The sequence below is a fragment of the Polypterus senegalus genome, chromosome 9 (assembly GCF_016835505.1).
Source record: "Polypterus senegalus isolate Bchr_013 chromosome 9, ASM1683550v1, whole genome shotgun sequence".
Taxonomy (NCBI): Eukaryota; Metazoa; Chordata; class Cladistia; order Polypteriformes; family Polypteridae; genus Polypterus; species Polypterus senegalus.
In genome coordinates this window covers 29,726,382-29,752,378 of record NC_053162.1, presented here as the reverse complement: position 1 = coordinate 29,752,378, position 25,997 = coordinate 29,726,382, and the positions used below count along the sequence as shown (strand labels likewise).

The 25,997-nt window shown below is 39.9% G+C and overlaps 1 protein-coding gene across 1 annotated transcript in view; it reads left to right on the top strand.

The window, feature by feature from the left end:
* Positions 1-25,997, top strand: part of LOC120535455 — a 135,079-nt gene that overhangs the window by 84,943 nt on the left and 24,139 nt on the right. The window contains exons 15-17 of the mRNA XM_039763332.1: positions 6,025-6,197; positions 15,699-15,768; positions 20,326-20,533. Of these exons, the coding sequence (XP_039619266.1) occupies positions 6,025-6,197; positions 15,699-15,768; positions 20,326-20,533 (451 nt within the window). The remainder of the gene's footprint in view (positions 1-6,024; positions 6,198-15,698; positions 15,769-20,325; positions 20,534-25,997) is intronic.

Here is a 25,997-nt window from a genome sequence, read left to right as displayed (position 1 = left end):
AGAATCACACAAAGTTCTATAAATGAGGCTCCTGGCTTTCTGCCTTTCCCCTGTTCTTTCTATTACATCAGTGCTTATGGAGTTTTACATTCTGGGAGTCTTTTTAAGAAATTCAAATTAAAAAGTGTGAATTACCCCTTGGCACTACAGAATTGCCATCCTCATCTCCATCTGAATCCCTGTGCTCTTCTTTCTCTTTATTACATGCCAGTCTGGCAACATCTCACTTTGCTCAAGCAAATCTTTAAGCATAGAGCATTTATATAAGTAGGGTTGGCAAAACGGTTTATCATCTAAAATGAGATCACTTCCAGGACGCTCATGTGGATACACTCACAATACTGTATAATGGCAATAATAACCCACAGCATTACAGTAATCAACACATGATGCGCAAATAAATGTGAAATAAATAAAATGAAACATACAACGTGTTGACCGGTGCCCTGTCCAGGGATATTTCCTGCTTTGTTTCCAGAGCCATCAACACAGACTCTGTTCCATGCTGATTCAGAACTGTAGACAGTTGGTTTGAAAACAGAATGTTATATAATGTGCTGCAACATGTTTTATAGTTTGGCAATTCTAACAAGACAAACTTGGGAAAAACATAAAATAAAACTGAAATGATACACAAGAGGTAATCTAACTTTACAGTAAGTAAACCAACCAAATGTGCAATATGAATAAACAGTCCAATTACAGACACAACGCCTTCTGTGTTTCACAATTTGTTCCAACATGATTTAATGCGCTCACCTGAACTTCATTTTAGGCAGCAGTAAAAAGAGCAAGTTCTGTCTGAGGTTAAGTCAACAGACCTTGGATGGAGGCCAAGAAGGATCAGTGGAATAAGTTGTGCCATGCAGAACGGAAATTGCTCTCCTTGGCATTTCAAAAATGTGGTTCCTGTGTTACTTGGCATTGCCAGGAGGCAGCATTGGTAAACTGTTCTGGAAGTTATCAAGTGAAGGTTCAGGCACATGTGGTAATCAGTACTTGGGTGGGGGTTGCCTAATATTCAGCTCACAGGTTTGGATACTCAGGATATTAGCTTTTTGAACCCGTAGACATGTGAGGGATGCCTGACTGTTGTATCCACTAGTTAAACAGAGGGCCCCTTCATTATAACTTTGTATTCTGTTCTGCTTACTGCTCTGATAAAATGACCTTAAAATAAAGCAATTCTGTAGAGGAGGAATTCTGCCAAAATACAAACATAATAAAGGAACAAAGTTAAGTAAATAATGTAAGAGATAAGAATTTCAAACTCTGTTGAGATGTAAAACTAAAATTCTCAAGGGTAAAAAAAATAGAAATGCAAGGCCAAGCCACCATAAGAATTACAGGAAGGGTCACCCTGTGTGCTGGGCAGGTTTGATAATTGCCTGCTGATTATCAGATGTTTATTAAATCCCTTAAAACTTTAACATGCAGACCATTGTTGGCCAGCCTGTATTAAACATGTCTCAAGCAGCCAAAATGTGCAAAATCAAAGGTATGTATTGATCTTACAGGAGGGTCATCACAAATGTCTGTGTCTCCCTAGGCCTGCCTGTCAGAGACCTTTTTAATATATGGGGTGGCTCCCCCACTTACCTGCTAATGTATAATTCACAAGCTCCATTTGACCTCCATGTCACATCCTGTTTCTTCTAGTCCTGGTCTAGCCCTTCCTTCCAAGTCTACAGTCAATGTTTCTCTGGAAATTAAATGTTTTTTATCTGTCCTCCTGGGATCACGTCTCGGGGCAATGCAGCTCTAATACACCAAACCATCTCCCTACTGAAGTCTGGAGTCAGTATATTTCAGCAAGACATCCAAAAAAACAGCAAGCAGATCACAGTAAACTTTAATTTAATTTCACCAACCATCAAACATAAACATTATATTTGGACACAAAGGCTTCTAATCTTTATAACTGAAGTTTATCAGTTTCCACAATACCAATTTTTTGTGTCAGAAAAATTATTAATGCAAATATCTATTAAAGCCTTCCACACTACAATACAAAAGGTATCAAAGTTTCAACATCATCATGTCCTACAGGCCGATACATTTCAGGATAACCCCTTCCTTAGGGCCAGACATTTTAAATTGCTATAAAACTGGTCCATCAACTCTTAAAGTAAAATATTGTATATTGCCAACATACAGTTGTGCTTGAAAGTTTGTGAACCCCTTAGAATTTTCTATATTTTTGCATAAATATGGCCTAAAACATCATCAGATTTTCACCCAAGTCCTAAAAGTAGATAAAGAGAAACCAGTTAAACAAATGAGACAAAAATATTATACTTGGTCATTTATATATTGAGGAAATTGATCGAATATTACAAATTTGTGAGTGGCAGAAGTATGTGAACCTCTGGGATTAGCAGTTAGTTTGAAGATGACATTAGAGTCAGGTGTTTTCAATCAGGGGCGGCATGGTGGCGCAGTGGGTACTAGCGCTGCTGCCTCGCAGTTAGGAGACCCAGGTTCGCCTCCCGGTGTGGAGTTTGCATGTTCTCCCTGTGTCCCGTGGGTTTCCTCATGCAGTTCAAAGACATGCAAGTTAGGTGCATTGGCGATTCTAAATTGTCCCCAGTGTGTGCTTGGTGTGTGTGCGCGCCCTGAGGTGAGCTGGCGTTCTGCTCAGGGTTTGTTTCCTGCCTTACACCCTGTGTTGGCTGGGATTGGCTCCGGCAGACGCCGTGACCCTGTGGTTAGGATATAGCAGGTTGAATAATAGATAGATGGATCACTGGGATGACCATCAGGTGGGAGTGGGCACCCTGTGTTATTTAAAGAACAGGGATCTATCAAAGTCTGCTCTTCACAACACATGTTTGTGGATGTGTATCAGGGCACGAACAAAGGAGGTTTCTGAGGACCTAAGAAAAAGAGTTGTTGATGCTCATCAGGCTGGAAAAGGTTACAAAACCATCTCTAAAGAGTTTAGACCCCACCAATCCACAGTCAGACAGATTATGTACAAATGGAAGAAATTCAAGACCATTGTTACCCTCCCCAGGAGTGGTCGACCAACAAAGATCACTCCAAGAGCAAGGAGTGTAATAGTCGGCGAGGTCACAAAGGACCCCAGGGTAACTTCTAAGCAACTGAAGGCCTCTCTCACATTGTCTAATGTTCATGTTCATGAGTCCACCATCAGGAGAACACTGAACAACAATGGTGTGCATGGCAGGGTTGCAAGGAGAAAGCCTACTGCTCTCCAAAAAAAAATTGCTGCTCTGCTACAGTTTGGTAAAGATCACGTGGGCAAACCAGAAGGCTATTGGAAGAATGTTTTGTGGACGGATGAGACAAAATAGAACTTTTTGGTTTAAATGAAAAGCGTTATGTTTGGAGAAAAGAAAACACTGCATTCCAGGATAAGAACCTTATCTCATCTGTGAAACATGGTGGTGGTAGTATCATGGTTTGGGCCTGTTTTGCTGCATCTGGGCCAGGACGGCTTGCCTTCATTGATGGAACAATGAATTCTGAATTATGTCAGAGAATTCTAAAGGAAAATGTCAGGACATCTGTCCATGAACTGAAGCTCAAGAGAAGGTGGGTCATGCAGCAAGACAACGACCCTAAGCACACAAGTCGCTCTACCAAAGAATGGTTAAAGAAGAATAAAGTTAATGTTCTGGAATGGCCAAGTCAAAGTCCTGACCTTAATCCAATCGAAATGTTGTGGAAGGACCTGAAGCAAGCAGTTCATGTGAGGAAATCCACCAACATCCCAGAGTTGAAGTTGTTCTGTACGGAGGAATGGGCTAAAATTCCTCCAAGCCGGTGTGCAGGAATGATCAAAAGTTACCAGAAACGTTTAGTTGCAGTTATTGCTGCACCAGATACTGAAAGCAAAGGTTCACATACTTTTGCCACTCACAAATATGTAATATCTGACCATTTTTCTCAATAAATAAATGACCAAGTATAATATTTTTGTCTCATTTGTTTAACTGGTTTCTCTTTATCTACTTTTAGGACTTGAGTGAAAATCTGATGATGTTACAGGTCATATTTATGCAGAAATATAGAAAACTTATAGGGCTAAAAAAACATGTCTGTATCTATTTGTGGCACATCAGCTCAAGAACAACTATGCCGGGAAACTCTTCAATTTGGCCACCTCAAAAGTGGAAAGGATTTCGACCACCAAGTGTGGCAATTTCCTGTCTGGCCTTGGATAGTCCACGCCTGTATCCTCCACTACAAAAGCTTGTGTTCTGTATTGTTCTTCTTCTCCTGCCTTTTTGCGCTCCTTATTAACTGTAGATTAGCATCCATTATCATGGAAACTGACCGTACCTCACAAAGGTTCTCCTTATTACAGTCTTCCCAGCATACCTGTTTCATTACTTTCACTTTTTATAAATGTGCTTGGGCAGAGACAGAGTTCACATTGAAGGCAACACAGAGAGACAAAAGACAAACCAGAAAATACATTTATCATGTGGCGGTGCTACAAACTTACCAACTAATATTAGGTCGCAAAATACTCTATGAGTCACCTTCACCGATAGAAAGTATTCACATTTACGATTTCTGTTTTCACAGTGGGGAAATGGGGGCCCATCTAATACTGGTAATCAAAAAAGCAAACAGGCAGCAAGTAAGGCGCAGCGAAATGACGACTCTGGCAAGCAAGTTTTATGAGAATGCAATTGACAGAGGAGGCACTGAGCAAGAGGGGATACCGAGGGGAGGCATAAGAGGAATGCAGAAGGTACAATCAGAGCCAGAGATCTCAAATATTTTTACATACAGTATACTCTATTACCTGTCTTCATTAGAAAACTTCATACAAAGAACCATTGACACATGGAATAAATGACCAAGTAGTGTGAAGAAGATGAAGACTTTAAGGACCTTCAAACCTCAACTTGATGTCATTTTGGGCAATTTAGGTGAGCAAAATGGGTGAAGGTTATTGGGGTGAAGGGCCTTGTGGGAGGAAAAACAAATTCAGACATGGCAGCAACATGCCAAGGCAGTGTGCAGGCTGCGATTTGATTCCAAATCTCCGCAGTGGTGAGTCAGAGGCTCTGACCACTGTGCAGCCTTATTAAAACGTAAATTCACTATGGTTGAGAAAACGTTTAGTGTTTAAAAGTATATTTAAGTAAAGTAAATTAAAGGAGATTTGTTATTAACTTGGGAGACATGTAGGTTCATTAGATTTACAGCTGTGTTTAGAAAACGGAGCCAAAAGATTAAGGACTCACGTAACCAAGGAAGTGGGCAAATGAAACGTAAGCAGGGTTCATTACAACATCGTGGTTTTCTCCAAGTGAGATGTCTCAGATGTGTGATACATCTTAAATTATAACACAATGATAAACAGCTTTTAGAGAAACTTACATACTCTTAAGAGTGGTTGTGGGTTTGGCTGGAAAACTGAAAAACGTCTGCAAAATGATTTCACAAATATTATGCAAATTGGTGGCATTGTGGGAATTGCTACCCTCATCACCAAAGAAACGTTAAGCCAGGTGAACTGCACATTCTAAATGGAGCGAGTGGGCCCTGTGGTCTGCCTTGTGCCCAGTGCTGCCCAGTGCTGCCCAGTGCTGCCCAGTGTGACCCTGAGGTGGATCCCACAGATTTGAGAATGAGATGAGCTGTTATACAAAGAAGGGTCCAGTCTGGCTGAAAAACATACAAGTCATTCAGTAGTTGAATTTCTAGTGTATGTTATTACTAAAGTGTCTAAGTTACTTGCATCAATACCGTGCAATTTGTGAAATGTGCTTTTAAAGTAAATATGGTCTTTAATTAAATGAATATTTGATTTACATTTATGCATTTATTTGATTTTTTTGTAATGCACTTTAATAAATCAAGACAGTATAACAGATATGAGTGATCAATATTTTATTGAAAAATGTAAGAATAAAGGTTAGTGGGTCAGGGGTCCTGAAAAGCAAGTTTGAACTACCAAAAATTAAAATGTGATCCCACTGGCATCTCTGCCACTGCCTTTTAGGCCTTCCTTCCTTATACCGGATGCTCTTTATTTTGCAGGGACAAACATCCAGCTGCACCTTTGGGCACACCATCCTCATGGCTCCCAGTTTTGGAAAAGCATGACATTCCCATTGTAGTTGGTGTTGGAATCTCACTATTGCTCATTTTTCTGACCATGGGTTTCTATTCACTTATTCAGAAGAATGGCAATACAGACAGCAGCCATGGATGTAAGTAGTGTTGTTTTCTGTGATTTGCCATATCAATATCCTACATGTGTCTCTGAACCGTTTAAGGTTTTAGTTCCATTTTAGGTCATGTGACAGTAAAGCTGGTATCACATTACATTACTTCTATTCGTAGGGTATGTCAGACTTGCCATCCACAGATACTGATCTTGTAATCGGACCATGTCAGCTTAAACCACTGAAAATGACTACCCATCAGTCATATTTACCGAATGAGTGCCGAGTTTCCAGCATAGTCGTGCCAGTCCCTATTTCTGACAGCCACTAGCTAGCTGGTGCTGTATGAAGAGTTAACAGCTATGGCAAGTTCAGCCACAATCTCAGCCCTTTAATCTTTTTTCCATTCTGTCATGGTACGTACAGATAGAGTTTCTGAGCTCCAAAACACACGCATTCCTCATTTCTCATTGCTGCATTCTCTTCACTGTGCCTCTAAAGGAGGATTCATTAGTTGTCAGCTTTCACGCACACAAAGCCCACCACTATGACTTAAGTAAAATTTTTTTGGAGTGAGTCATTGACTAGGTTGACTGTGTTTTTGGGAATTTCACAATAGGTGCCTGGATATACAGAAGAGAACACCACTGGATGAAGGGTGCAACTTAAAATCACTGGAGAAGTTGCAGAATCTGACATGGCCCTTAGTGTAGGGCCTTATGATTTCTGCGATGCGGAAAACACGGACGGAGTCCCGAAATTAACACTGAAAAACGGATTTTAGGTTTAAAAACATTTAAATTTAAAGACTGAAGGTGTGACTGTTACAAAACTTTCCAATAAATTAAAAGATTGAATAATCTGTAGTTCTGTCATTCAGATACTATTTTCTAGTTTGTTGTTTTTCAAGCGAATGCAATTCTTCGTAGAAATCCAGTCACGCCTCTATCTGTTTGTACGCGTGTTTCCTGCATGTTATCTTGTTAAAGGCAAACAAATTAGTTAGCTGCACGAGATAGAAATGCTGAAGGGAGCAGTATCAGATACCCTAACGATGGAGAAAAAACTAAGAAACACGAGCTTAACTGCTAAATTGAGGGCACAGCAATATCCTGCCGATTTTTACGAATCTGCACAGCAACTTTTCTGTAAGTTTTGCCAGCACACCATAGCACACCCTTTTAAAGATTAATAATGTTTCTGGATGTAATCAATGTTTTGCCTCATGGTAACGAGGCACGCAAAGTCCACATTTGACTCTTCAGTTATAAACTCTGAGATTCCCCCATATTGCTGTGCTCCACATCCTGTTATAAGGAATGAGCCCAGGAAACCTAAGGAGATTCCACATTTTGTCTACTTATAAATAAATCGAATTTGAAGAGATTCTTACCCAGAACTGAGATCCACTCCTTGAGCTAGGCCTGTGTGTGAGGTTTGCTGGTGGGCAAGTGTTAATTTCCATAGCCTGTAGGAGCTCAGCACAAAAAAGAAAAAAGATTGTATGGGGTAACATGGGCTCATCACACTAAGTCAAAGTGTGAGAAGTGTAATGGCTGATTTATATTTCTGTGTCGAACCAACACTGTGATTACTGTATGCTGTAGCCCATGTCACTTATGGCATAACTACAGTGTAGCTTGATGCACACCACCTCAAAAATTGTGACTAATTGTCACTACGACTGTGATTGGCTAGTTTGGTAACTATAGGGGGCGGGCAAAATTATTCAGTCCCCTTGAAAGTGATCAGAATTTTCTGCATGACAAAAGATTTGTCCACATATTTATCCATTCATTATTTTTTGATGTGAACTCTTGGGCTATAACAATCGATTTTCAAAGTCAAACCAGTTTCTGTAGATATCAAACTGAAGAAGAACAACTCAAAAGTCAGTGTGGATAAATGTGTACTAATCTTTTGTCAGGCAGAAAATGATGATGACTTTCAAGGGGATTGAACACTTTTTCATGCCACTCAGCCTTTAGAGTAGGTGACAGGCAAGAATGGGACTGATCACAGCCCTTAATGTAAAAAACACAGCCATCCATCAACGCCTTTTCAGGGATTGTAGCGTCACAGTGAAAGATACAAAGCTAGAGTCAACCACTGATGGGACGCCAGTCCAACGCAGGGCATTTTGCCATACACACCCACACTCTGTCTCTTCTAATGTGAAAGAAAAAACAAAAAAAAAAAAACTGAAGGCAATTATGAGACTGACTTAGCAGGAGTGCTAACCTGTACACCACCACACCTCTTAAAATAAAAATCACTAAACAATACATTCATCCCCTTGATAACACTGAATGTCCATGTTATGAGGAATACCCTCTAGATCAGGGGTCCTCAATCCCAGTCCTGAAGGGCTGCAGGTTTTTGCTCCAACCCAATTGCTTAATAAGAAGCACTTACTGCTCAAGTAACACTTCTGCTTCACTTTAGTTGTCTCGTTCATTAAGATTTTGAACTTTTATTGCTTATTTTAGTCTTAAACAGCTGTATTTAATTTTAATTGGTCCTAATTAGCAATAAAATGCTAATGACAAAAGACACCAGCATTTCTCCATTTAGCTTGTTACCATTTACTCCTGTGTGTATTTATCATGCACTATTGGGTTTAATGAAATACTTGGAAGGAATGTAAAGAGATAAAAGTGAAGGATTGAGAATTACTCCTTCATTTTAGCCTTCAAATCATTTGGATGATACCCTTAGAAAGGGGAAGAAAATCTAGGATATGAGAATGACTTGACATGGCAGAGTTAAAGCACTAACAAGCCATGAAATTAAATTATTGGCAAGAATTGCTTTTTAATTAAGCAACTGGGTTAGAACAAAAACCTGCAGCCACTGTGGACCTCCAGGACTGGGATTGAGGACCCCAGCTCTAAATTGATGCTTGATTCTACATTTACCTTTAAGCAGCCTTAGTTGTGTCAGAAAGTGGACTCAACAAACACACTGAATATCTGGCACCGGCCTGTTGAGCCATATTGTGTGAAATGTGTCCCATAGCAGGTGATGACAGATCTCCACTCTGAAAAAAATTTTATTGATGTAAGTCAGCGTTTCTCAACCTTTAAGTATTTGCGACCCGAGTTTTCATAACAGTTTTAATCGCGCCCCCTCCTAACATTATTTTGATATGTAGATGAATATTTTATTGTACCTACCTAACTTTTATCGACATTTATCTAACTCTATATTTATCGTTCTGGTATCAGAATGTAGTTTAAGTTAATTTGTTTTGGTTTCAACAGATGTTTTTTTTCATATTTTTGATTCTTTGTTTTCTTTTTTTCACATCTTCGTGCCCCCCTTTTTGTTACTTCGTGCCCACCTAGGGGGGCCCGCCCCACAGGTTGAGAACCACTGATGTAAGATATGGTGAATGGCCATAACTAAGCTCCATATACCAGTTTGATGTAATCAATGCACAGCCTAGTGGTATGGAGTGATATCCTCATACTATGAAGGGATGCGCCCCCTGGGAATAATCTTCAGATATCCTTTAAACAGTACTCTGCTCAAATCAAGGAATTAGACAAAACATTCATTTCTATAGCAAATTATCATACAGGCGATGTTGCTCAAAATGCTTTACAAGATGTTAAAGAAGTAGTTACATGCAAAGAAAAATAACTTAAAATTAAATGAGAATGATACACGACAGATGCTACAAAAAGACACTCCATGCATTATTGACACTTGGTAAGATATAATCAAATAAAATAAATAGATCTAACAGAACAATCAAACACACTACTAGGAACAAAAAAACCCAATTATGAATTCAATCAATTCAACATATCCAATACAGAGTTAAGATACTTTAATCACGATTAGCATAAGAAATATAAGAAATTCGACAAACAAGAGGAGACCACTCCGTTTTAAATGCACTTCCCCTTAATTTCCACTGATGTCCTCGAGTACGTGATTTACTCCTAAGATGAAACAATTCTGCTGGATCTACTTTATCGATGTCTTTGAGGATTTCAAATACCTGGATGAGGTCCCCACACAGTCTCCTCTGCTCGACCCTAAACAGGTTTAATTCTCCGAGTCTGTCACAGTACGACATGTCCTTAAAGTCCCAGGATGCACTTGGTTGCTCTCCTCTGCACTTGTCCAAGTGCTGCTTTGTCTTTCTTGTGCCGTGGTGACCAGAACTGCACACGATACTCCAGAAGTGGTCTTACTAGTGCATTATATACAGTAGTTTGAATTTAAGTCAATTGATGTTCTGTTCAACACTTTTCATGATATAACCTACCATTTTGTCTTTTTAATTGCTTGTGTGCATTGCTTACTCAATGAGAATTTTGTTTCAACATAAACCCTTTAATCTTTTGCCGAGGTTCCTTCCTGTAGCTCAGTGTCTCCCATCTTGTATTTTTAATTGATGTTCCTTTTGTCCACATGTAGCACTTCACACTTTTCTACATTAAACTGCATTTTCCAGGTTCTGAAGCTTTATCAGGTCTTTTTGAATTCTTTTTTCCGCCTCCTCTCTGTCTACCATCCCTCCAATTTTAGTGTCATCTGTGAATTTCACAAATGTTCGAACTATACCTGAATCAATATCATTAATATAAATCAGAAAAAGTAAGGGTCCAAGGACAGACCCCTGAGGGACTCCTCTGATGATGTTCTCCTCTTATCTGTACCCTTGGTCTCCTGCCAGTTAAGCAACTAGAAATCCAATTTTGTAGGTTACCTCTGATGCCACCCACTTCTAGTTTCAGAATTCATTTTTGGTGTGGGATGCTCTTTGAGAGTCAAGGAGAATTATGTCGTATGCTTTGTTTTACCAACTATTCCGTTTGCTTCAAAAGGAAATGTAAAAGATTGGTTTGGTACTAGCTGTTATTTAGAATGCTATTTTAATTTTGGTATTTTTCTAATTTATTTCTTTTAATAATTTCCATAATTTTGCATTGCACAGAAGTAAGACTAAATGGTCTGTAATTACTAGGATCCATTTGGTCTCCCTTTTTGGCGATTGGAGTCACATTTGCAACATTCTAGTCCTCGGGTACTTCTATTTTCTGAAGTGACTGTTGAACTATAATAAACTATAATACACAATAAAAGTTTTATAGATGATGTCTTTTATTTCTTTCAATACAATTGGTAAGATCCCATCAGGTCCAGGAGTTTTTTTTTTTATTCTTCAACATATTGAGGGCCTTAGGTACATCCATCCATCCATTATCCAACTCGCTATATCCTAACTACAGGGTCACGGGGGTCTGCTGGAGCCAATCCCAGCTAACACAGTGCGCAAGGCAGGAAACCATCCCCGGGCAGGGCACCAGCCCACCGCAGTGAGGTACATGTGACACTTTTAATTTAAAATCTATGAACTCAGAGTTTGTTTTTACTTGTGCATGAGGCATTCCACTTGTTTCTTCCTTTATAAATACTTGGGTGAAATATTTGCTCAGTTCATTTGCTATTTCATTTCAATTTTTAAGGATTTCTCCATTCATGTCCCTAAGGTTTCTTAAATTGTCTTATCGTCTGTTTTACTAGAGTAGGACTGAAAACATTGCTTGCTGTTGGTTTTCATTTCTCTAATAATTATTTTGGTTTCTCTTTTGATTTTTCGAATGCTTTTTCTGATCCCTTGCTGTAGTTTCTGGTATTCTTGTATGTCAGAATTATCTTGCTTTTTAAATTTTTCCTTAGTTTTTAATTTTCTTTTAATTTTCTTCTACAGTGCAGCACTTGAATCCCCAATTTAGCCCAGTGCAGACAGCGGTTTGATGCCAAAAAGACCACTGTGTGCTAGCTCCTCATACTAATTTAAATAAAATCAAAAATTAAACAGAAATGTAGGCAGGGGCCTAGCAGACTTATTTTAAAGTAGCTCGCAGAGAAATTCTTGCCTAATTCTGAAAACATATGCAAAGGTATTTGAATTATGGGGCTTTTGGACACATGCCGGTGCTCTAAGCAGTCTGAATCAGTTGGAAACAGGAAATGCCCATCCAATCATCCAGTATCCGGTGTTTGTGATAATTAGATCACTGAACTCAGTTAGTCATCAGCCACCATCCCCATTAGTGGGTTCACATGTTCTGTGTTGTCCTCATCAGCTGCTGCCTGTCTTTTCCTGTCCTCCTTCAGCCCCTTTCATCAACAGTCTGTTTATGACCACTTGACCATCATTGACTGGATGTGTCCCTGATGAGAAACCATTTTTAATGGATAGAAACTCCATCTGCTGCTCCTGGTGTACTCAAATTGGGAACCCACCATTATGAACCACCTACATCTTTAGCTTTGCCAATGCCCACAAACTTCATCTTTTGATACTCTCCTGCCTACTTTAAATCATATCCATATTCATTGATGAGGCAGTTATGTGGAAAGGACTGCTGGAACCTATAAGGTGCCAACTCAGTGTATATAAAGTTTTCTATGCCAGTAAAATGTAAATGGCGCCTTTAAACATAATTAAAAATTTGCGTAAATTTAAAAATGAATCAAGCATGGCATGTAATGTCACATTGGTGTTCTGATATCTGCCACAGTAAAAAACAAAAAGTGGGTGCAGGCCTCAAAAAGCCCCACAAAAAGGCCAAAGCAACTCCTGTTTCTTGACTGAGCCCACTTGAAAGGCCTCATCCATAGGCGCATAAGCCCAAACTAAAAAAGGAAGGTTTTAGTCCATACAGGCCCAACATGAGGCTAAGGATATTAATTAATAAACATATGAAAATGTCCACAAAAATGGAGAAGATGGAAACTGTGAAACCTCTGATCCAAGTCAAAACAATGCAAGATTCTTGTATTGAAATATTTATACAAAAAAAAATAATGGGAAAAAAAAAAGCAGGAACAAAAAGTACTAAAAACCTAAAAGCAAATACTGGTAAAATTCCATTACAACAAACTGCCAGAGATCTAAAAATATTTTGTTGTAATGAAAATTCCATAGTAATGAGATTCTGTATTTGTCACTATAGTGCTTTCTTTAACTTGCGTCCAGGCGTTTGCAGTCATTTCAGTAGCTTCTTTCACGTTAATTTTAATCTCCTCCTGTCTGCAAGTTATGCTGATGAGAATTTTTCTCTGCACTTCCTTGCGATAATACACTTTCAGGGTGCGAATGATGCCCAAACCTAATGGCTGAAGCACTGCTGAACATTATCTAAATGTGGAAGCATGTTGTGGGCAGCACAGTTATCAATCAGAAGCCGAATCATCCTTTTCTTCTTCATCATATTGTGAGGTTTCTGAACTCTTTTGAGATTCCCCCCAACCCAACCACCCATTGGGAACGTCTCGCTGAAGAGTGCCCTGAAGCGTGATTGCCGTGTCTGTGGAAGATTGTTTGTCCGTGGCCGGGGCAGGGCAACAGCAGGCTCACAGCGGTGAAGTTAGGCGCCACAGAAGCGAATCCTAAAAGATCGGGGTCACATTATAAGTCCATGTCTTACACCCCAAAACACAAGGCTGAGTCTCATTACTTTAGCAAAACCAGCTTTATTCAGCTTGAAACAGAAACAGCACGGTTATTTATTGTAGCGGGATCTGCCACTCTGCTATAAACAGACACAGCAGTCAGGCAGGCCAAGTAATCCTGTTACCTGCATTTACAATGTTCCTTGCATCACCCATCGAGATCTTTTCTGTTTGTTTTGGCGGAGAGACACAGCAGAACTGTGAGTCTGCTGTTGCCCTGGTAATGGATAAACAGTCTTCCACAGACGTGGAGATCGCACTTCGGCGTGCTGTCTAGTTGGGGGAGGTCGCAAGAGAGTTTAGAAACCTCACATTTTCTTGAATGAGTGCCACATTAATAGGAATGTTTCTTGAATGAGCATCTCTGAACAAAATAAAATGGCTTTTTCGACGTCTTCAAATGCAGCAGTTCGCATAAGTTTGCAACCCGAGATTTTTCTTCTTTTTTTGTTCGGTCTTTCAAGAAGGTTTACAGTGTTGATGGCAAAATTTCGAATTCACTGGCAACTTCTTTTTTCCAGAATCAAGAGCCACAAAAATATAAAGTTTTTTTTTTTTCTAATATGAGCTGTTTTTGTTTTTTCATGTCTGCCATTTCTATAGGAGGGTGACAATGAGTTAAATTCCAATGGATGTTTACAAATGTTGATGAGCGATAAGCAAAAGGTGTCACTGAAAACCACCGAAAACAAAAATAGCAAAAAAAAAAAAAAAAGAAAGTTCATAGAAAGGTAAAAAAATGACAGTGTTTCTGTTTGGGGATCATTGTGCACAACTGAGCTGCGACCACAGAACTAACTGCTCTGCGGATGATTCATTTAAGTATTTCAAGGTCACTTCATTGTAATGAAAGTATCTGCTGAGTTTACTTCGTAGTAACAATATTTCTATAGACTTGTGTTATAAACTGTCAGGACCATAAAAATACTTTGTTGTAATACTCTCTCACCTCGGTCTCTCTCTCCCGTCTCTGCGCCGCTGCAAAGCCCCACCCGCCTAGCATTCTGAAAAGTGTCCTCAATGAAGGGGGCAGCCAATTTGCTGTAGCCCTTCACTGAGTGAGTCTCCATTGCCGGCAGTTCTCTTGCAGCACGGCTTGTCAGACGGCTGCGGCCCGCTAGTGGGCTGTAGACCGCGGGGTTGGGGACCCCTGCTTTACAGCCCAAAACACTACATTAGAGTGTGTGCAGTACCATAACTCTCATGTCTAGTCATCCATTTTCTAACCCATAGGGAGTCAGTAGTAGGATCCCAGTAGTACTTGGAATGCAATGGTAAGAAGCAAAAGTGGGCAGGTGCCAGTCCAGTGCAGGGCCCACTTGCACGTATGCACACTACACCCACTAACTTAGCGTGGATATTTTTGGATTATAGGATGAAAGCTGGAAAGAAGACAAATCCACAAAGAACATAAGGAGAACATGCAGGGGGAACACGCATGATGGTGGCAGTGATTGGGCCAGGAGTCAAACTCAGGACTCTGCAGCTGTGAGGCAGCAGTGCTCAAAACCACTCAACACTTCTGTTTTCTTCCCAGTTCTCCCATTGAGATACCGTGTATTTCATATTGATGCTCCATTGGTAGATGTGGTGTACATTTTCTGTTAATGGCAATAACATGCTGTATACTGCACCTCATCTGTTAAAATCCATCAAACAAGAACAAGAAAGAAAACTGGCAGGTGCACAGCCTACACAACTTTTAAAGTCAGCAGACTGAAAATAAAATAACTACCAATGTCAGGGAGAGTAGCACATGGCGAGGGTAGATGGTGATGTGATCAGTTCAGATCTGTCCCAGAATGCTGTTGGGCATCAGGCTTCAAAAAATTTCTCACGTTTTTCTGGCTTTTTTGGGCTCCTGTAACAATTATTAAAAAAAAAAACAGACTCATTTTAGCCCTCCATATATGCTCGGTAAATGTAAGCAGGCCACCCACTTGACTACTGCACAGGATGATGAATTTGTACGCTTTGATTTCACACTTTTGGAATCACTCACTTCTCAAGTGTTTAAAGAACATGAAGATAAAGCGACTCCATCTCTCTCTCTCTCTTTCTTTTCAGTTTTTCGCCACTCTGGGGTCTCAAGCCGAAACTGCAGCAAACTGGAGTCAACACGGACGTATGAGAACAGGTACATAGAGGCCAGTAAAGTGGCAGGGAGGTCTTGGCAGTTCATCTTAAAGGAATGAAGCACACGGTTTGGTGAGATCCATAACTCTCAGGCTTTACACAAATACATTTCATTTACTGTACAGACCACCCACAGGGAACCAAAACCCAAAACTGTGTATCTCCTCATTAATCACACTTCAGATGAATTGTAAAATAAGTAAGTAATTTAAAGACACAAGACTAGAATACTAGAAAAATGTAAACGAGACACCGAGAAATAAATGTATTAAATCATTTAGGTTTAAGATAAATCCTCAAAGCTTCTCAAAATAAACAAAAGGAAAGACTGGAAAGAAATGCGACACTGGGAAAGGAGGGGAAGGAATATCAGATACTAACTAAATAAACTGAAGCTAAGGATGCTAAGAACTTAAAAAATTAGAACAGAAATTTAGAAAGCCAAATCACAAATGTAGACACTCACAAAATCAAGGTCCTGAGAATTACAGAAAAAAACTAAATATGTAATTTACAACTCTAGTCCTGTGCCCGTATTTATCAAGTTTCTCAGAGTAGGGAAACGGTCCTAACTGGCTCAGAAAAATCTGAGTGGCGCAAATTTGGTCCTACCCTTGGGAGAAGAAGTAAAATCAATGTACCCATTTTTCAAATTTAGGAGACTACTTCTAACTTCACCATGAGCTGATGAGCTGTCTTATCTCGTTAGGAGCTGCCAGAAGATGGCAATCAGAGCTCAAACTCTGGGAAAGGTGGGATGTTTTGGAAACACTGGACAGCAATGAACTCGTAAAAAGATATCAATTTAACAAAGACGCAATAAATCTTGTAAGTCACATGATTGCTGCATCTAAGTGGAGAACCCATGCACCATCAGGCAAAATGAAAATCTTGGTAAGGTGACATTTTTATGGCCATGGAGAAAATGTAACTTTGCAATAGCAATGATCTGCGACTGTCATATCCAGCCATTTCTTGAATTCTGAACCAATGTCTGAAGGTCCATGCAGTACATGAGGTAAAACACAGATTTATACATTTCCTCCTCACTCTAAGTAAGTTCATTTTAAAGCAAGCTGTACTCAAGTAAATCAGCATGCACATAAAGATCTTTGCCTCAGTGTGGATGAACAAGTATATGAGAATCACAAGAGATATCACACTATGAACACACAAGTGGCCATGGATGTAAACCGTACTGTAACAGCCAGCATATTACCCTGAAGATAGGCAGGCTGGATGGGTTATTGACAGGGAAATTTCACACAGGTACACTGAGCACCGAGTGGAACATCACATTACATTTTACAAGCCCAGGAAAGTTCAAGAAGAAAGCAGAGACTTATGGGGCATTTGATAAATAAAGCCGCACAGAAGATAAGGGGATTTCAAGGAATGAAGTATGGCATCAACTGGAAGAGCAACTGTGACTTCAGAAACAGCACAGGAATAGCTATGGCTAATTTTACAGATTACTACTTTAATAAGCATAATAAATCTCATGTCCTTCTCTGCAGATGGACAAATTCTTATCCTAGTCAAACGTTTACTGCAAATCCTAGGAGTAATTCTCAGACACTTGATAAAGGTGTGCACCGATTTTGACACCAAAGCTGAGGCCAGAACGATAAAACGCAAAACCTGTGTGACCACTAGGGGGCATTATAGCACCCAAATCCCTGACACAACCACCACGACACAAGTTCCAGTATCATAAAAGGCTTATTTACACCAAATCACCACAATATTTGTTTTCTTCTTCTTCCACTCCTTCGGGCAAGCTTTGTCCTTCTCCACCTGGCTCTGACTTTCCTGGCTGAGACTGAGCATCTTTTTATCTATAACCAGGGAGTGCTTCTGGTGCTGGGGCACAGCCCGTTGGAAACACTTCCTGGATGTCCCTGAAAGTAGGCTCTATGAATTCCCCTGATAGCACCCAAAAAGGCTGCTCCATGGGACTACAGGTCCCAGCATACCCTATAGGTGTTTGTGTTGGAATGCCCTCCAGGGATGTTGCCATTTAACAAATTGGGGGAGAAATTATACAGGAGTGCTCATTTCTCCTGGACCTTCTATTGCACTGGACTTCCATGGAATCCGGTCCATGCATATCGTCCATTACACCTGACATAATCAAGAAGCTTGAGACTTTAAAGAGGCACGAATCAAAACCTCAGCAAAGACCTTAATCTGCAGGCCCCTCTTAAATGTTCCCTCTGGTAACTGGCTTATTAGCAGCAGCACCTGGGGATGAAGCAACGTTTGAGGCCTCATCTACTCTTTTTTTGAGGTGGGTGTAGAAATTGACCACTTTAAAGGAAAATAATTATCAAAAAGGGAAAAACTAGAAGGAAAGGGTGGAGCAGCCACAGGACTGTGACATCTTGAAGTTCCTTTGTCTCAATAAGTATGACCTGTCAGTAACAGGAGAAAAGAACAGAAAAAAGGATGTTACACTCTAAAATATGCAGAAACACTCAGCAAACATTTGCTACTTTCACATACTGAGAAAAAGCAAAGCCTTCAGTGATCACTCGAGGATGACTAAGTACAACAACAAAAGCAGGAAGTGGTTTTCTTTCCATCCTCAACGCAAAACTAACACAAGTTCATTGTTTTCATCTTGTTTCTTGAACATGCTTGACTGCTAAAACAAGATTCACGACAAGACTAGGGTTTAAAAAAAAATAAAAAGGAGCAAATGATAGGAAAGCTGACATACAAGATGGAAGATTCTGGACCATGAAGTAATAACTCTTTGAAATTAAGAGTAATGGGCCAGTAGAGTATTTGGAAAAGACAGGAAGATTAGAATTTGGAAAAGACAGAAGATCAGAATTATTCCTAAATCCCTTCAGTTCCCACTGATTGTATGAGGATATGACATAGAGAAACACCTACAAATACCTTGAAACTGTTAAGTGAGCAGAAAATTAACTGATCACTAAAAGGTATAAAGTTAAAGATGATACATTTCTTTAATATTTTAAGCAAGATTACATTTTTATTTCCAGGATTCACATGTACACAATATAAAAGAATGAAAAAGGCCTGAAGCAAAACTTTGAGCAACCGATATGGTCAGTAAATAGTAAGACCCCCTTTGGCAAGCATCACAGCTTGGAAATGCTTTGTGTAGCCAGCTAAGAGTCTTTCAGTTCTTACTTGGGGTATTTTTGCCCATTTGATCTTGCAAAAGGCTTCCAGTTCTGTGAGATTCTTGGACCATCTCACATGTGCTGCTCTTTTGAGATGTATCCACAGATTTCCAATGATATTTAGGTGTGGGGACTGTGTGGGCTGTGGTAAAACAGTCAGCTTGCTCATCTTGAGATATTCCATTGTTGTGTTTTGGATCATTATATTGTTGTAGGATTCATCCTCCTTTTAACTTCAGGTTTTTTTTTACAGATGGTGTGATGTTTGCTTCCAGGAAATGCTGGTATTTACTGTATATGAATTCATTCTTCCCTCTACCAATGACATGTTTCCTGTGCCACTGGCTGTAACACAAGCCCAAAGCCTGATCGATCCACCACCCTTGCTTAATAGTTGGAGATGTGTTCTTTTCCTGGAATTTGACACCCTTTTTTCTCCAAACATACCTTTGCACACTGTGGCCACAAAGTTCTGTCTTGACTTCATCAGTCTAAAGGACTTGTTTTCAAAATGCATCAGGCTTGATTAGATGTTCATTTGCAAACTTCAGGTGCTGAATTTTGTGGCTAGGATGCAGGAAAAGGTTTTCTTCTTTTCTGATAAGAAGGCCATATTTGTGCTAGTGTCACTGCACATTAGAACATGAAGCACCACTCCAGAATTTGCTAAATCGTCCCGAAGATGTTTTGCAGTCAAACAGAGTTTTTCCTTTCTAGCAATCCAGTGAGCAGTTCTTTTAGACCTCCACTTGTTCTCCACTGTTTCTTAATAAAATTATGAACTGAGGAAACAGCAATCTGAAAATGCTTTGCTATCTTCTTGTAGCCTTCTCCTGCTTTGTGAGCGTCAATTATTTTATTTTTGAATGCTAGGCAGCTGCTTAGAGGAGCTCATAGCTGCAGACTGTTGGGACAAGGATTGAGAAGTCAGAGAATTAATATGGCTTTGCAATATGCATCTCCTGGGGTTCCCCAATGATGACTGTGAACAAGCCATAGCCCTAATGAGACCTTCTGAAAAGTTACCCGAGATCTCAAATACTTTGGGGTGCCCAAACGTTAGCATGGTGTGCCTTTCCTATTTTCACTGTACAATTATACAAAACACAAAGACAATGTACTGATGTTGCATAAAATGCTGAAAAGAAATGTCATCTCTACCTTTATGCCTTTCGATGATTAGTTCATCTTCTACTCACTTAACTATTCACAGTAACAGACATTTTAATCAAGGTTGCCCAAACGTTTGTGTGCCACTTTAAGTGCTTCACATGGTGTACGTGCTGCAGACATGTTATCCAATGTGTCTTTGTTTTCCGCCACAGTATGTCAGCTATCAGTACAGTGTGGTGTCATTAATTCAAAAACAATCTGTCTCATATGAGATATCTCGAAAACAGGGCTTTTGAAGATGACAACTCTGTGGCTGTTATTGAGGAGATTTCATACCAGACCGTCTCCAGCCCCAGTCAGCCTGCTTCCAACACCATCACAGTGACAGCGGAGCTCTCTCCAAAAGGGCAGCGACAGGCAATGGACCTGATGACCGAGAACATTCTCGAACCTTCCCAGAATGCCTTAGCAGAAACCGGCCTGGACCAGATAACAGTGAGTTACCTTTTTTCTAATTTTTATACACTTCAAGAAAATTGGTACCTTGTAGTTGGCATTCTGCGGTGGGCTGGTGCCCTGCCCAGGGTTTATTTCCTGACTTGCACCCTGTGTTGGCTGGGATTGGCTCTTGCGGACCCCTGTGACCCTGTAGTTGGGATATAGCAGGTTGGATAATGGATGGATGGGAGGATAGTTGGTGTGCACTCTTCATGTTGAATACAAAATGGACAAGGAGATGAAATAAAGGGAGCAGGTGAAATCAGAGGAAGAGGCCACTTCAAAAAGGACAAATTAATACACGTCAAAAGCAAAACACAGGGCAAAAAATACAGCAAAATTCAGTAAGCCAGAACTAACAGAAGAATTCCTAGCCAAAACAAGATCTTACAGGAATGCAAATAAGACATGTTTTGAATGATGGGGTGCAAGGTCTGCTGGTTAGGCCCGGCTGAAAACAGGCATGGAAGAACTTTGATAAAAGGATCAGGAGATGGAATTGTAAACCAGAAATGGGCCAAAAGTCACAACCAAGAAATCAAAGGTTCAAGACAAAAAGTACGAGCAGAAAATTCAGAAACCAAAAATAATAGTGTGATAGATTTTTAAGCTTTTTTTATCCACAAACTTGGATAAAATGGCCTGTGAAAGTTTGGGTTACAAAGGGCTTTGTGTGTGTGTGTGTGTGTGTGATGTTACATTGCATCTCTAGGGACAGAACCACAAAATAGTGGTAACCCCAAAAACAAAATGGCACCATATCTAGATCAATAAAGTTACTGTGAAAGAAAACTGAACTGCTTGCAAGCTACTAAGGGTTAAAAGCTGTTTTATTATAATGGCAGGTTATTCATACAGGCGTCTGTCATAAGACAACTTCCTTTTTTAGGAACGCGTCTTTTAGACACAGAAAAGGTGGCCTTTCCTTCTTTTGGGGCCCCTCTTGATATGTACACAAAAAAGAAATGGTTGGCCGATTTGCGTAATATAAAATGAAAATACTTAGATGGGGTAGGGAAGAAAATGAATATTAAAAGCCAAATGAAACAGGGGAACTTTGCTCTTCTGCTTTGCAAAGTAGGAATCCATGTCTGTGACTGAATAAAAGCTGATTGATTGAACTATTCCTGTCTTACTCGGAGGTTACATCCACATTACAAATGCCAGTCTGTCTGTCCAGGCATCACTCAAGAATGGCTCAACTGATTTCCATGAAATATGGTATGGACAGGGTACAGGCTACTTTTTTGAACTGGGGTTGGTTTGGGGCAGCTTATTATCAATAGGGGCTTCAATACAAATAATAAATGACTTGGAAAACTTTGTAATGAGGCATCCATAATGGATATCCCAGAAGTGATGGAAGGAAATTAAAACTTGTCCCAGAGTATAAATTGTATCATTACCAAGAAGGAGAAAATACACGCAAGAACTGCGAGTCCTTCTCTGATGAGGCACACCACTGTCACGTCTTGAAAACCGGTGAATGGTAATTTTGATCTTCAGCCTGATTGGGACAAAGGAACTGCTGCGATGTAACTTTTGATATCTTGGGATCCTGCCGTTTTTTCCCTCACAACAGCTCCTGTGCCGATCTTAGTTTATCAGTCAGTTAAAGGAACTGTATTTGGACTTTGCTGATTTCATGTTATTTCTTTTTGTTGTATTGGGAATGTTTTGGTCACACAACTGACTGTGGTCCTTATTTGTTCCCCTTTTGTTTTTTATATTTATGTCTTTATACAAATGTCGGGCGGCACGGTGGCGCAGTGGCAGTGCTGCTGTCTCGCAGTAAGGAGACCTGGGTTCGCTTCCAGGGTCCTCCCTGCATGGAGTTTGCATGTTCTCCCCGTGTCTGTGTGGGTTTCCTCTCACAGTCCAAAGTATTGCAGGTTAGGTGCATTGGCGATCCCAAATTGTCCCTAGTGTGTGCTTGGTGTGCGTGTGTGCCCTGTGGTGGGCTGGCGCCCTGCTTGGGATTTTTTCCTGTCTTGCACCCTGTGTTGGCTGGGATTGGCTCTAGCAGACCCCCGTGACCCTGTAGTTAGGATATAGCGGGCTGGAGAATGGATGGATATACAAATGTCTCTTTGTTGCATTTGCCAAAATACAATATCTACTATATATATATATATAAAATCCTAAGCCTAAAAGTTTAACGATTTTATGTGACTTTTTATGTCACGTTTTTCTTATGCTTTAAATCAGGCTTATTTTAAAACCTACATATATATGTTTGGTATCATTCTTTTCAGGATTTATCGAACTTTAATGTGATGCTGTTAGATTTTCAGATTCTTATTCTGTTTTTAAATTATAAACTACAATATCTTGAAAGTCATGGTTTTTGATGTCAAGAAAGTCGTGGTTTTTAATTTCAATAAATCATTATTATTTCAATAATTTATTTTAATAATTTAAATTAATAAATTACATTATTTTTGATTGAGTAAACTTTCTTTCACAGGAACAAACTATTAAAAAAATATCTATTCATAACACCAATGTTTGTATTTAAGTGTTTAGTATTTAGTCGGCTGAAGGTTGAGTTACGATGACCCATTGCATACTACTTTTGTTTTCACGTGATTTTTCCTGTTATTAAAATAAGTCATTTTTTTAAAAAAAGTTTTTTAATCTATAAAAATGTGAGTTAAAACGAATGGATCATTTATTTAGTCTCTTATAAATACTCATCGAGCATAGTGGACCTCAATTTAACGGGAATACTCCAATCGGTAAGAGAGTAAATATTTTATTCTCATTTCATGATTTTGACTCTGTTAAATAATAATTAATTTTTCTTTTACATATTTATAGACGTTCATGATTTTGACTCCAATAAATAATAATTTTTTTTTTTTAATTGGGGATTGGGTGCCAAAGGTGCCAGGGGGCTTGAATAATATAAAAATAAACAAATTCAAGTTAAAAGTAAAAGTAAAAAAAAAACTTAAATAAATACAAAAATAAAAATAGGGCAGCACAGTGACGTAGTAAGGAGGCCGTGGTTCACATACCAGGTCCTCCCTGCATGGAGTCTGCATGTCTGGTTGCTCCTGTTTGCAATCCTGAAGACATGCAGGTTATGCAAACTTGTGATGCTAAATTGACCCTAGTGTGTGTGTGTGTGTGTTTGTGTGTGTTTGGTGTGTGTGTGTGTGTGTGTGTGTGTGCGTGTGTGTGTGTGTCTGTGTGTTTGGTGTGTGTGTGTTTGGTGTGTGTGTGTGTGTGCGTGTGTGTGTGTGTGTGTGTGTGTGTGTGTGTGTGTGTGTGTGTTTGGTGTGTGTGTGTGTGTGTTTGGTGTGTGTGTGTGTGTGTGTGTGTGTTTGCCCTGTAATGGACTGGCACCCCATCCAGGGTTTGCTCCTGCCTTAGGTCTTATGCAATCTGGGATAATACTCTCTTTTGATTGGTGAATTGTCGGTGCTGAAAGTTGTGACGGTGCGTGTCGGTGGTGGATTCGAGTGCAAGGAACAGTTGGCCAAAATTACTGCACAAAACGGCCACTTTAATTCAAGGAGCTCTGACTTCATCATCTTCTTTTAGAGCCTGATTCTGATCTATCTGCGCTAAATATGTTCATCGATGACCAGTCAAATCACAGTTTCATCAAGCATTCCATGTTGTGGAGGCGGCCCGAAGAAAGGCATTGTGGCCAGGATTGTGTGATTGGAGTAATTGTGCACGTGACTGGGGTCTGAGTGACCAATGAACTGGGGTCTTTGTGACCATATCATTATTGTATATATTGAAAATAAACGTGTGGTGGTGTTTTAACAACATGTCCGCCTGTCTGTGTCCGGGCTGGGTTCACAGAAGAAACACTATATGTGAGCATAATGACTTCATTTGTTTGCATATTTATTTATTTATTTATTTATTTATTTATTTATTTATTTATTTATTTAATTTTTTCCAAAATTTTCTTTCATGTTAGTGAGCATCAGTGTTCAGTAATGAACTTCAAGTTGCAAACTCTACACAGGTGGCGATGTTGAATCTGAGTGGTGCCATTGGTGTTACAGCAATAATTAACTCACCCCTTGACACTGGCTCTGTGCCGCTCACTTTTAAAATCGCTTCTGTAACCCCAATGTTAAAAAAGTCTGGTCTTGATGCTGACAATCTTATTAATTTCCGGCCTATTTCCCACTTACCTGTCCTGTCAAAAGCTCTTGAGCGTGTTGTAGCTTCCCAGCTCACCAATTACTTAACGTCTAATAATTTGATGGAACCCTTTCAGTCTGGTTTCAGGGGCAGCACAGCTGTGAAACTGCTCTGCTATGGGTAACCAATGATTTGCTTATGGCAGCAGACTCTGGACAAACCAGCATATTAATTCTGTTAGACCTCAGTGCAGCATTTGACACTCAGGTCAGACATGACATTCTACTGTCTAGAATGGAGAACATGCTGGGTATCTCTGGCACTGCCCTCCAGTGGTTCAAGTCCTATCTGACTGATAGGCAAGAGTTTGTTAGTCTTGGCAACAGCAGATCCAGCTCAGCGCCAGTCACACAAGGAGTTCCTCAGGGCTCTGTCTTCGGCCCTCTTCTCCATATTATTCATAGCTATGGACTGGGTTATCATTTTTATGCAGATGGTACTCAACTCAACTTCAATGTTAAAAGTGGAACTTCATCAGAGCTTTCTCAGCTCACAACCTGCCTTAGTGAAATTAAAACCTGGATGGAGCAGAACTCTTTAAAATTAAACTGCAACAAAACTGAACTCCTGCAAATTGGGACTAAAATGCAACTTAATAAAATGAGCTCCTTCCCAGTCAATCTTGGCGGTGATCTCATCAGACCTGCCTCTACTGCAAAGAATCTTGGTGTCATTTTTGATTCCTCCCTTTCTTACTCCACCCACATAAATCACATTAAGAAACTTTCTTACTTTCACCTCCATAACATATCCCGTGTTCGCTCCTTCCTCTCCTTTTCTAATGCTGACAAACTTGTCCATGCTTTTATCACATCCCGCATAGATTATTGTAACTCGCTGTTGGCAGGTGCCCCATCTAATCTTATATCACAGCTCCAGCTTATTCAAAACTCAGCTGCAAGAGTCCTAAAACGGACCAGCAGCAGCGAGCACATCACACCCATCCTGCTTCGTCTTCACTGGCTCCCTGTGTCTTACAGAATCGAATATAAAATCCTACTAATAACCTACAAAGCCTTAAATAACCTCGCGCCAAACTACATCAGTGACCTTCTCCATCACTATGTGCCTGTCCGCCCACTAAGGCCCTTTGATTCTGGCAATCTTGTTGTGCCCCCCACTAACCTACACTCCATGGGTGACAGCAGGGCCTTCAGCTGTATAGCGAGCGCCCAGACTCTGAAATGACCTACCAAAATTAATCAGATCAGCCGACTCCATGAATTCTTTTAAAAAACAACTTAAAACTCCTCTGTTCAGGAAGGCTTTTAGCTCTACTTGACTTCATTCC